Source organism: Nannobrachium achirus (assembly GCF_963921795.1).
Source record: "Nannobrachium achirus genome assembly, chromosome: 6".
In the NCBI taxonomy this organism is placed as follows: Eukaryota; Metazoa; Chordata; class Actinopteri; order Myctophiformes; family Myctophidae; genus Nannobrachium; species Nannobrachium achirus.
Window position 1 is genome coordinate 58,297,009 of NC_137815.1, and position 12,041 is coordinate 58,309,049.

Sequence of the window (12,041 nt, forward strand, 5' to 3'; positions counted from 1 at the left end):
CTGGAACCCCCTCAATTAAGGACCCCTAGTGCCCCCAGTCCCCACTTTGAGAACCAGTGGCAAACAGATCATGAAAAAATAACAGGGCTCAATATCAAAATGCTGGGTATAGGTTATCTGTCAGGGCAGCAGACAGCATCAACAACCATTTTCAGTGCAGCGTGCAATCTGTCACTCACAGCACTTTTTCTTTCCGCTGTTGATTGTGTTGAACTTAGTGATCCCTGGACTCCTTATTGCAGAGTACCACTCTAGGCTAATAGTATGCCAGGGGTCTTCAACAGGGGGTCCGGGACCCCCTAGAGGGTCCTCAGAGTTACAACAGGGGGTCCTCCAAATCTTTGTGTGATAGAAACTTTATTTCTCCCTTTTTTTTTTATATTAACCACCTGAACCCTAGCATCCATATTCTGAGAACTTTGGCCAACTGCGAGGCGTTGTGAGCTTGTAGATCGGCTATCTTTGGCAAAGAGCTTTGGTGTAGAGGGGAAAAAGAGCAGACTAAGTACAGACTGAAAGGTATTGACGGTTCAAGTGGTTAAATATATGAAAACACAAATTGACATGAGTCCAAAATACACGATAATTGTGCTGTCAAACGATGAAAATATGGAATCTATGAAGAGGTTGTGGGGGTCCCTGCTTCATCTCTCTCTCAACTAAGGGGTCCTTGGCCTGAAAATGTTGAAGACCCCTGGCCTATGCAAATCTGCACACATGCACAAAAAAAAACCAATTTGATTATCTTTACACTTTTACCTTATTGTGACAATATTTGGTGTTTGCTTTATTTCTATGGAAGGTGGTATTAGTAGCCTATAATAAGAAAGCTTTAGTCCGAAGGTTCATTAGTCCGAATTTGTTAAGAATACTATGCCTAACCCTAACCTCAGTAAACCTAACTAAATTCGGACTAATGAACCTTCGGACTAATGAACTTCCGGACTTATGGGCAGTCCCCCTTCACTCAGCCTCCACACTGTGGAGTCCACAGTGGAGTCCACAGTATGTCAAAAGCAATTAAGTCACATTTTTAGAGAAACAAAACAAACAAACATCCCCCCCACCCCCAACACGCGCGCACGCGTACACGCATAAAAAAGAAAGAAAGAAAATAACCACATGCCACATGCGCACCTCTCTAACATGGTCACAGAAAGATGAACAAACAAGAACATTATTAACAGAGCATTTATTTTACTCTCCACTTTATTTATCACAAGTTGATGTTAGTGTTTGTGCAGGCTATGCCTACTCGCAATAGCTATGCGCGCTTGGAACATATCTTGCCGAATGCGATGGTTCCTGCGCCACCCCACGCACTTTACTACTGACAAATTCATATTACTCCTTCCAAAAAGCCTGAGTTTGCTAGTCAGTGTACTGTAAAGACACCTATTAGGCTCTAACTGTTAAAATCAGAACAATTTTAAAGCGTTACAACGCCGGGAAATTTACGCACATGGATGCTATTCAGAATGGATTTGATTTGCGGGTACCTTTAAATTTAAAGCGTAGCCTTGTCATCACCCGACAACTCAGATTTGAGTGATTGTAATTTGTACATGATCCACGGAATAGGCACCGGCTACTTGAAGAAAAGGACTGGGTAAATAAATTAACTGGATCTTACCTGCACGAAACAGTGATTTCAATCTTGGTCGCAGGTACGATGGAGTTGAGTGGGTCGAAATCCCCTATTGATGCCATGGTCAGTTCTTTTTAAATCAGTTCTTCTTAATTCTAGAAGTTGACACCTTTTAACAGCTTCCTATATCTGGACGCTATGTTGGCACAGCAAAGTGTTCCATTCAATTAGGGAGAGGGAGCGCGCCAGTTGTTGTAGTCTCCTCCGGTCTTCGTGTTGTTGAGCAGTAGATGTGATGAAGGCTACCTGAGGATGAAGCGAGTAGCATCCCCGTCCATGGAGGTGTTGTGGAGACTAGGATTTCATTCATGGCGAGAGAGAGAGAGCGAGCTGCTGTCACAGAAAAGCATGGTGGTCCTCAGCGCGGCATTTCTCCCTCTCCACCGGCAGATGGAGGCAGAGACCTTCTGCACAAGTTCAACTCTTTGACCGAACCGTTTACAGACTTTACATTCTTCCTTTCCCAAACAGTGGGTCGGGACGGGACGGGACCCATTTGTGGGTCGCAGACACACTTTTTATGGTTCTCTTAATTTTTTGTTTCCTACATTTTGATTTTAATTATTTCAAATAAATGTTCTCCACCCTCCCCCTTTTTCTTTAATGAATTAAATTCAATGATTCTTTTCAGTAATTTCATGAAGAAATATAAATATAATAAAAATAAAAATCTTAAGAAATTCCATAAATTAGAAAACAAATGTTTAATGTTAAAGGGATAGCCTATTCCACTTTCAACAGGGAAACACCTTATGGGCTTTTCTCCCCACACACACACACACCCATTGTAACTTCAAACTCCATTTTAACCATGATAGATTCATTGTCTCCACCAGCCGAAGGCTGAGGGAGAGTATGTTTTCCCCTCCGTCCGTCCGTCCTCGCAGTTTGTGAACAGCTAATCTCAGTCACCGTTGGCCCGATCGCTGCCAAACTGAGCACACACACTCCCTGGATGCCAATCTAGAACCTCTGCCCCACATTTTTCAAATCAGCCTCATGGTGGTGCTATAACAGGCCGATTTGTGTGGCCTGGTTGTTACCAGCTAATCTCCGGCGCCGTTGGCCCGATCGCTGCCAAACTGAGCACACACACACTCCCTGGATGCTAATTCAGAACCTCTGCCCCACATTTTTTAAATCAGCCTCATGGTGGCGCTATAACAGGCCGATTTGTGTGGCCTGGTGGAGACCTGTGCTCGGAAGAGCACTGCTTCTAGTTGTGGGTGTTTTTAATGAATGGTTAAAATGAAGTTTGAAGTTAGAATGGGTGTGTGTGGGGAGAGGCCCTGGGCCTGGTAACATTTACATCAAATATCTAAATATTGAATCAAGCAAATTAAAAACTATTCAGGGTGTTCGTAAAAGCCTGATTAAACGATAAAATTACCAAAAGTTTTTTTGAAAGTGAAATATCCCTTTAAGTAGGCTAGTGAAATAAATAGCCAAGAGTTTTGAGCTTGTAGATCTGCTGTTTTCACTAGTTTTGTCTAATTCCTCTTTTGGTCTTGAGCTAAAAAGGTTGGGAACCACTATTAAAACTCATGGTGCCTTCACAATGTCTGTAATGACTTGTGTTTCGGTGAAGTGCTTAGGTAAGCATATGGACAGTTGCAGTTCATGTTTTGACATTTCAAACAAGATTTTTTATTTTTTATGCAAGAAATAATTATGGCTTCTATTTCAGCATGCCAAATTTGCAGGAAGAGAAAGTTGGCAGCTTCTGTTAGCTTGGTAGTTTCCCTATTAAGGATGCAATTGGTGGACGTTTCTGAACTGTCCATCCATCAATAGGTATGCAAATTGTGCCAACTTATGAGCATTAGCGAATGAAGTCCCTGTGATCTTGTACATCTGACATTTTCAAATAAAAGTTTTTTTCCCCCTTCTGAAAATAGTGCCCAGTTAGATTTTTGAGATCTCAAGTATATGACTATTTGAGGAATTCAATGTAGGCAACATTTTTCAAACCATTTCTGTGAACCCATACACCTGAATACTAGGACATAGATTCACATTTGTTTTCTTTATTCACTATTACCACCTGCTGCTCATTTCACCTTTAACCTAAAATATTTGCCAACAATTAAGAGCAATTTTATAACAAAGATAAAATTACTTAAAAATGCATCGACTGTACAAAGAAAACAAAACTCCCTCTTTACACATAACACAGGACAATGAGTGCAATGCAGCATTTCAATAAAATCTAAAATGAAATGATTCTAAAATAAAAGTTAATCTGTAAATCAAATCAAACCATTAGGCTATATTCCACAAGTTTTGATGATTTGGGAAAATGACATGCAAATCCAGAGAAAAGGTCTGTTCAATGGGAGGCTTACATCAAGTATTTAAAATCGGTTGCATTGCAACATTAATGATCATCTCCTCATTAAGGAGGCGTCCCATGAGACTGCCATCTCCAACAAACGAAATGACAATACTAGTGATGCCAGTATGAATGAACCAAACAAAATACCTACACCCAATAAAAATCATGGCTTCGGTAAAGCTCTTGTTTTGCACATCAGGTGAGCCCATCTTTTTTCATGATACAGACTGAATTGGGAAATCTTCATTTGCCTTTTGGTTAAATGGTTGTGTGCTGATCGGACTGTGCCGTCTCTGTTAAAGCTGGACAGTGGAGCTGAACACTGATTCAGTTTTTATTTTATTTTTATGAAACACTCAAATTGAATGTTCAGACTGCCAAAACCTAGTCATTGTAATTCCAATCTGCATTCAACTAAATTTGAGTAGAGGGGGAAAACTCCAAGTGGAGTGGAGATCAGATCATTCAATCATTCATTAGCCTATGAGTTAGAAATGTATTTGCGGACAAAACAAGGTTAAAGGATATTCTTGTTAACAGGCCTTGCCAAAAGCTTTAATTGGAACGATTAGAAATGCAAGTGAATTAATCGTTACATTACAGCCAAGTGTGATTTGCCTTGTCAAATACAGTGTGCATGTCAGGCAAACACTGGAATCAAATCTACATAATCTGTCCTGACATAATTTTGAAGGGTTTCTCTTTGGTAACAAAGAAGCTGACTTCAAAAACTCTATTTTGTGTGGTATAAAAGAATCACAACCTGGGCAGGGATTCCAGTTCCTGCCTCCAGCTGCGGAAAGCCAAAGTTGGATTCAAAGTAGGCATCTGCTCATTAATGCTGCAAATATTGAGCTGGAGTCCTCTTCAAAGGCATATGTGAAAAGCTCCTTTCATGTTTTCTTTTTAACAAGGACTTCTATGTCTTTTCATGATTGATGTGGTGAGCTGAGTATAATGCACGCCCCGTTAAACATTATTGGTGTACACAAGGATCCTTAGCCTTGTGTAATTGTAAAACTGTGCAGAAGAAAAAAGTATATATAATCTTGTGGCCAAGTGATTGACAAACGGGGGGAAAAAAGGCAGTTCGCCCAGCCAATAGGAAATGATTAATAACATGGTTAATGCTGCTTGCAGTCTACTATCTCAGCATCCGCAAGTAATCGTCTGTAAAACAACAACAGTGTCAATCATTAAACAAACAAATTCACCTGAAACTGGACCAGAAAAGCAGGAATCAGGAGTTGTTACTGAAGATAAAAAAAAGGCACAACAAAAGGTCCTGAGGTACAGAAGCCATCAAAACCGTTTGGCGACACCAAAAAGCTACAGCTAAAAAATAAAAGAAAATATAAATCTATCAGAACCAATCCACAATGCATACACCTGATCGTGATGTACATGTCTATGTGCAACCTGAAAGAATACACATGCTCTTGGTAAGTGGAGATCAGATCACCACCCCTAACTGCTGGGAATCCAGGAGACCAGGAACTAGACCATTGCTTGAAAATCAAAGTTATTTTCAAGGAACGACACCATTGTGTGACGGTGTATGAAATAGGCTTCAGGGTCACTGGCTGTGTGTGCAATAAGGAAGAACATTGAAGAGGTCATTGGCTCAGAGTGATCCAAGGCAAGCCTCCTTCTTTAGCTACCACAATGCTCAGTACTGAGTACTCAAGAGACTGGCTCTGTGAAGATTTTAGAAATGTGGACCTACAGCACAGTATATTACCTCAGCTCTTCAACTGAGACCTATACAATTGCGTTATGTGAGATAGTTCAGGAAATGGACATGTGCCTGAACATACTCTCATGAACAAAACTGAGTTGTGTGTTTTGATCAGACCTCCTGTTGGAAAATCTGTTCCCCCTGCCAATTAAATCAAGACTGTAGATCAGTTTAATTTTGTATCTGTGCCAAGAAAGGCAAGATTATACTAACAAAAAAGAAAATGCCAGGATTTCTGTCAGAAGGCATTAAGTGCTGTATTTATATCATCTGACATCACACCACAATTATTGATCAATTCTGTACTCGTTTCAGCCAAGAATAGCAGCATAAATAAGAGTCAAGAAGTCTACACTTCTGCACAGCATGGTCATCACTGCGACTCCCAGAGAAAAAACATTTATGAAAAGACAAGGAAGAATGGCGCAAAGGAAGAATGTCTTACATTCTGCCTCCAACACGTAAAAGCCTACCTCACACCCAATAGAACCATTGTTCTATCCCTTTTTTTGATACAGTGGCTGAATTCTGCCCCCACCCCCAAAATAACCATTCCCTGAATATGTCAAAACCTTATAACACAAAACAAGTACAGAGAAAGTTGTAACTGCACAAAGAAAAATAATAATAAAAAAAGAAGATAAAAATAATAAGGGTGAGTGAGTGTGGTTTTGAAGTGTAAAAAAAAAAGAGAACAAAAAATTAATGCTTCAGTCCCTGGATAGAGTTGAGAAGTTTGGCACATAATTGTTTATCTGAAGTCCCATTGTGGCGAGACATTCATGATTGGACTGAAGGCAAGCATGAGACCGTGCTTCAAGCCCGATAAGCGGAACCCACAGTTGGACGGGTAGAGGAAGATTAGAGCTTGGACATCACATTAAGGAGGGGAGGTGGCAGGCGAGGTGGTCAGACGATGGCATTGGTGCCACGGAGGCCCACCCCACGGGCAAATTGCTCCAGCAGGCCGGAGATGGCACCAGAGGGGCTGGGCGCTGAGGACTTGAGGCCCACCGTGGAGCTGTAGGCTGCCAGAAAGACCTCCCGTACAGCCTCCAGACGAGTCTGCCGCTCCGACGGCATCGGACACCTGAGGATGGGAGAAACATGGAAAGGAGATGGGTGAGGAGCACAAATGGGAGGCAGCGGTGTGAGGGAATGATTAAGAGGAAGGACAGGAATGACGGTGGCGGTGGTAAGTGGTGGTGGGTAGAAGAACCAGAGAGAAAATTATGAAGAGGCATGAATTGGAGAGGAATCAACAGTAACGTGGGATGACCATTTTTTTTTTAAACGGATGGGTACATTGAAGAATGGACATAAGACATGACAGTCAGGAAACACAAAAGAAAGGAAAAGCAACTTATGTAAAATTGAAGGACGGAAAGAGAAATAATCTGTTGGAGCTTGATCTGGGGTGGTAGAGAATGTACTCATGTGTTAACAATCACAGAGCACCAGCTGTCAGCATGTCTTTCCCCTCCTCTCTCTTCCTTGTTAACTCTAAATAAGGATGGATATATGCCATTCGCCTGAGCTGGCTGCAAATGCTCCTGGCGGGACGCTCAATTTGGCAGTCGACACGAGCAGAAATGAAACACCCCCAGCCCACCCACTGCAAGGTGACTGCAGGACAGTCACAGAGAGAATGTGGTAAAACTCTTTTTGATGTTAAACACAGTTTTGGTTGTGATTGATGTGCGACTATGGCTACATTTATGTTTTCCGTGATGTGCAACTCAATATACAGAATGCTCAAGAATGCCATGTATACGTTGGTGTATGTACAGTAAGTGTCAGGTACATTTTTCAGCAACCAGGCTATGAAAAACATGTTAGCATGCATGTCTAATGTTGGGTGTCATGGTCAGCTTATGCTCATTAGGGAGATCCGATTCCTAAATTCAAAATCTGCTAACAGCAGAATCTGTGAGCACAACTGCCTTTAACTGTAACTGTTATTGTTAGTAGGAAAACACAGAAGCACCCGGGAAACATTGTTTTCCTCTTTATGTATAAGATTGGGGCGATCCTGACTTCATAGTTGCAAATGAAAGTTATGAAACAACTTCAAAAGCTCATCAGTTACTACCGGAGCCACAATCATTCTTTTGGTTAAATGGCCAGCTAGCAGGAGAGCAAATGTAGGATGAAAATGTGAAAGGATATTGGGAAGTGGGCTATTAATGATGCATATACCAAACTGCATATCCCAAAAGAGACCATGTGTAGGATATGAATGAGTATTTCAGAATACATGTAAATATGGCATCAAGCAGGAAGAACTGTAGGTGAAAGAACACACGCAAATATTTTTGCAGATACGTGGTACTCAACTGACAAAACAGCGATAGGTTTGCACAGAAAAACACATACTGTCTGTACGCAGGTTTTCCACATCATCATATTCAGAGCAACACAATCTGTGGCACCAAAGAAAGACAGAAAAGAATGCACTGCTCTGATCATCAAAAGAGCGCCCTCCTATAGATGAGTCACTCTCTAGACTCTACTCTAGAGGCATACAGTACCCTACCCACACATATACGCACAATTCCATTCCAACAATGGTTCTACCTGCTTCAAATGCCCTCACACCCCCTGCAGGCTAAGAACTACACACAACAACGCTGAGGAAGACCGTACAGATCGAAACTCGTCCGTTGTTCTCTGTCCAAGAGGTAAATAAACCATGTGAAAAGGATTTCCTTGTGTGCTGGCAGCCTGGCACCTTCTTTTCTTCATAAGAACTACACACACAAACACACATTAGAGGGGGGGCTTAGTGCCCCCGACCCCCCCACTGAGTCATGTTCCTTTGCGAGCGGGGAGAGGTGACCAAAATAAGGTGACAAAAGAGTGAGGGGTAATACGTAGGTATGGGGGGAAAAAAAAGACAGAAAGAGTTGGGAGTTAACGGGGGGGGGGGGGGGGGGGGGGGGGGGGCAGAAGCGCAGTGTCACTCACATGCGTCCGCTGGGCCCCTCGTCCTGGAAGCTGAAGGGGAGGGGCGAGTCGTACGCGGCTGCCACAGAAGAGGACGAGGCAGGAGGTGGGAAGTGGGCATGGTCGTGGATGCTGCCACAGCCCGACACGATCTGCCAGCTGCCGTACTCCGTGGAGAGGGAGGAGCCGGATCCCGTATACCCCGCCGCTAACCTGAGACGTGGTGGAGGGACGGAGAAAGACCACAAACAAAGACGGAAGCAAAGATACACACAGGAAGTAGGGAATGGAGACAGACAAGACAGAACGAAAGAAGGAAGAAATGATTGAGAGAGAAAAAGGGAAGAAGAGAGTGAAGAACAGGAGTCGAAGGGGATAAATAAATGGAGTAGGGATGGGACGATAAGCGGTATTATCGTTTATTGTGATAAAAAACACTCACGATAATCGTGTCGTAGAGATTTAATTTATTGTGAAATCGTCCTCTGATCAATTCACCTTTTATTTGCTGAGCTGCATATCCGGTACCATTTAAACCCTCTATTGTTAATAAAATGTACTTATAATATGTACTATTATGTACTAATATGTACTTGATACAGTCTTTTTTTCACTCTCTATCAAATGTCTTTGCCAAAAGAATAGCCGATCTACAAGCTCACAACGCGTCACGTTAGCTTGTAGATCTGCAATTTTTTGGCAAATGTTCCACCCCAGGATAATGGATTTTGATTATCGCGATAATATTGTAAATCGCGATTTCTTTTGTCACAATAATCGTGATATGAAATTTTCATATCGTCCCATCCCTAAAATGGAGACAAAAACGGCAGAAAGCAGAAACAAATTGAAGAGGAGGGTAGGGGTCAGGGTTCAACCGTGTCCAGGCAACAGGGTCATGAGGTCAGTGGGAGGGCTCTGTGGCATTGGGTTTGTGACCTCGCCATAAATAACACGGTCTTCTGGGAGCAGTATGTCGACACACTGCATCGATCTGTGGATGCGCACACTACTGACTGCAAACAGACTGCAAACAAGTCTCTCATATATGCAGGGCAGCAAAGATATTGTACAGACAATATGCTGTCAAGTCACTAGAACATGCAGCGAGAACTATCCTGTGCTGAAAAGTACACACCATCCAACAACACACACCAAGGCACAACACCACACTCATTACAATATATTGCAGTGAACTACACCAACAAACCACTGAGAAAGATTCCACTACACACAGCCTGAGCAGGCCCTTCGGTTGGAGCCAATTTCTTTAGGTCACATAAAGTGCAAGCACACATGCACGTAAATCAATCCCACCATACAAGAAGTTAACTGCTAAATGCTGAGTAGACAGACAGTGAGTATAGTGAATGGACAAAGAGCTATACATAGCAATCAAGAAAAGACAGTCACAGGACACATTATAATTCAGTATTATACTGCACTGTTCACCTGGTGCCATGGCATTGGTCCCAAATCTCATTGTTCCTACATCCCATTAGTCAGAATCTGGTGATGTTAACCAGGTGAAAAATACTATGCCTAAACCTAACCCTAACCTCAGTAGAACTATGCCTAAACCTAACCCAAACCTTAACCAGTGATCGACTGGTTATGGTTTCTGTTTTTGAGGCCCTGGATCTACGTTCTCTCCTTCCTTGTTTATTTTGGGTGAAACACGCTACTGGCTCTATCTTTGAAATGGAGGATTGCGGTCGCCTATTATTATTCCTATACTATTATTTTTGTGAGACTATGAGACGTGCGGCCGTGTGTTACACAACATCGCGGCTGGAAATAATGGATAGATATTATTCTATAAAATCGCAAAGGTAAGGTATTTGATGGCAGGGAACAGACTATAAAAAATCTTAATTTGGCAGTAAAAATGCTAAATGGGAGGGATAATGGACTGAAGTTAAGTTTCCTAACTTTTTGTGGGTAGTTTATATAGCCATGCCATACATTATGCATATACCGAGTATGGAAACTATATGGTATATACTGTAGTACTTACAGCTTCACATATCTACAGTTATGCAGAAGCTATTTTTATCCCACTATTTTTCTAACACATTTTTTCACCCAGTGTCAATTGTCTAATGTAATCTCGCTACACTCCCTCTGCCAACCAGGGGAGAGCAACGGACTGAACTCATGCTTCCTTTCGTGCATGAGGAGACCAAGCCGCTTCTTTTCACCTGACGTAGCGCGTGGAAGGAACACGTTATTCCAACCAGTTCCTTTCCCCTCCATCAGGACAGGGGGAGGCAGTATAGAGACCAGGATTACTGCATGCTTTTGTGAGGGTACCACTACCTACCCTAGGGGACATGCTACTTGTTCTTATTTCTATTGATAAAAGGAAGACACACAGGCAAGAAGGTAACAAACATTCACCTTCTCCCAGGGACGGCCAATGGGCTGCTGCCGGTGCGTGTGACGCTCTGCTCTGATTGGTTGGAGGAGGAGGAACTGGAGGATCTGGCTTCACCCAGAGGGTGGAAGAGGCGCTCCTCGAGAGGCATGGGCTTGTTCCACACCACTGTCTGTGGGGAGGAGGTGGTGCCTTTCCTCCTGAGGAGAGAAGCATAGATAAACGTCACCTACAGCAGTGCTTCCCAAATTATTGTGGGGACCACAGATGATGTGCTTAATATGTAACATTGTTTTCTCACTGAACAGTAAACAAACCAACATACAGTGTAAGTGTATAGGGTATCTGCACATTTCTAAAGTTACAATTTAATGATAAGATTTTTTTTTATACCAAATTGGCACATAATTACTTAAGAAAGAGGCAAACATTGTGAAAATGACCTAAAAGCAGCTTGTGGTTAGGCTATTTTCACAATTTTTATGAGTGGAACGAAAAAAACTAAATGTAATGCCTACAATTCCAAGTGCTTGTCAGGGTGGGTGGGGGGCAGTTCAAATATGATTATTTTGGGGGTCACGATCAGAAAGGTTTTGGAAAAACTGACCTACAGAAGAGCTGTAGCAATTAGGGATGTCAAAAATGGACCTTTATCAAAATCGATTATTCTAGAGCAATAATCGAATATTATTCGAAAATCGATAATTAATTATTATTATTATTTTTTTTATAAAAAAATAATAAAAAAAAAACATTTTTTTTTTCTTCTTTTTTCCTTTTTTTTTTTTACTGGATTTCAATGCACATTTACATATGTACAACATGGCTCTTCAGGTAATTGGTAGCCTAACTACTACTCTTCATCTTTCTTTTTAGTGTGCCAGTGTACTGTTCACCTAATCTCTCAAGAACAGATTCTGTGATGCTTTACAATACAGAGGACGCTGTTTTCCCTTTTCTTTGATGATGGCCACCAAGTACCAAACAATCAAGCCTG

At 42.0% G+C, this 12,041-nt stretch overlaps 2 protein-coding genes across 3 annotated transcripts in view; both read right to left on the reverse strand.

Moving 5' to 3' along the window:
- LOC308287194 (copine-9-like) overlaps positions 1–1,710 on the reverse strand; it is a gene marked incomplete at both ends in the record, with an annotated part of 140,297 nt that extends 138,587 nt beyond the window's left edge. The window contains 1 exon segment of the mRNA XM_080728312.1: positions 1,634–1,710. Coding sequence (XP_080584438.1) covers positions 1,634–1,710 — 77 coding nt within the window.
- Positions 1,711–3,467: 1,757 nt separating this feature from the next.
- mtmr14 (myotubularin related protein 14) overlaps positions 3,468–12,041 on the reverse strand; it is a 29,492-nt gene continuing 20,918 nt past the window's right edge. The window contains exons 17-19 of one of the 2 annotated variants that reach the window (XM_080729120.1): positions 11,068–11,244; positions 8,689–8,880; positions 3,469–6,811 (exon numbers count right to left, since the gene is read on the reverse strand). In XM_080729120.1, coding sequence (XP_080585246.1) covers positions 6,631–6,811; positions 8,689–8,880; positions 11,068–11,244 — 550 coding nt within the window. In that variant the 3' untranslated portion in view covers positions 3,469–6,630. Of the gene's footprint in view, positions 6,812–8,688; positions 8,881–11,067; positions 11,245–12,041 lie in introns of both variants that reach the window. The other variant, XM_080729121.1, reaches the window with a different exon arrangement.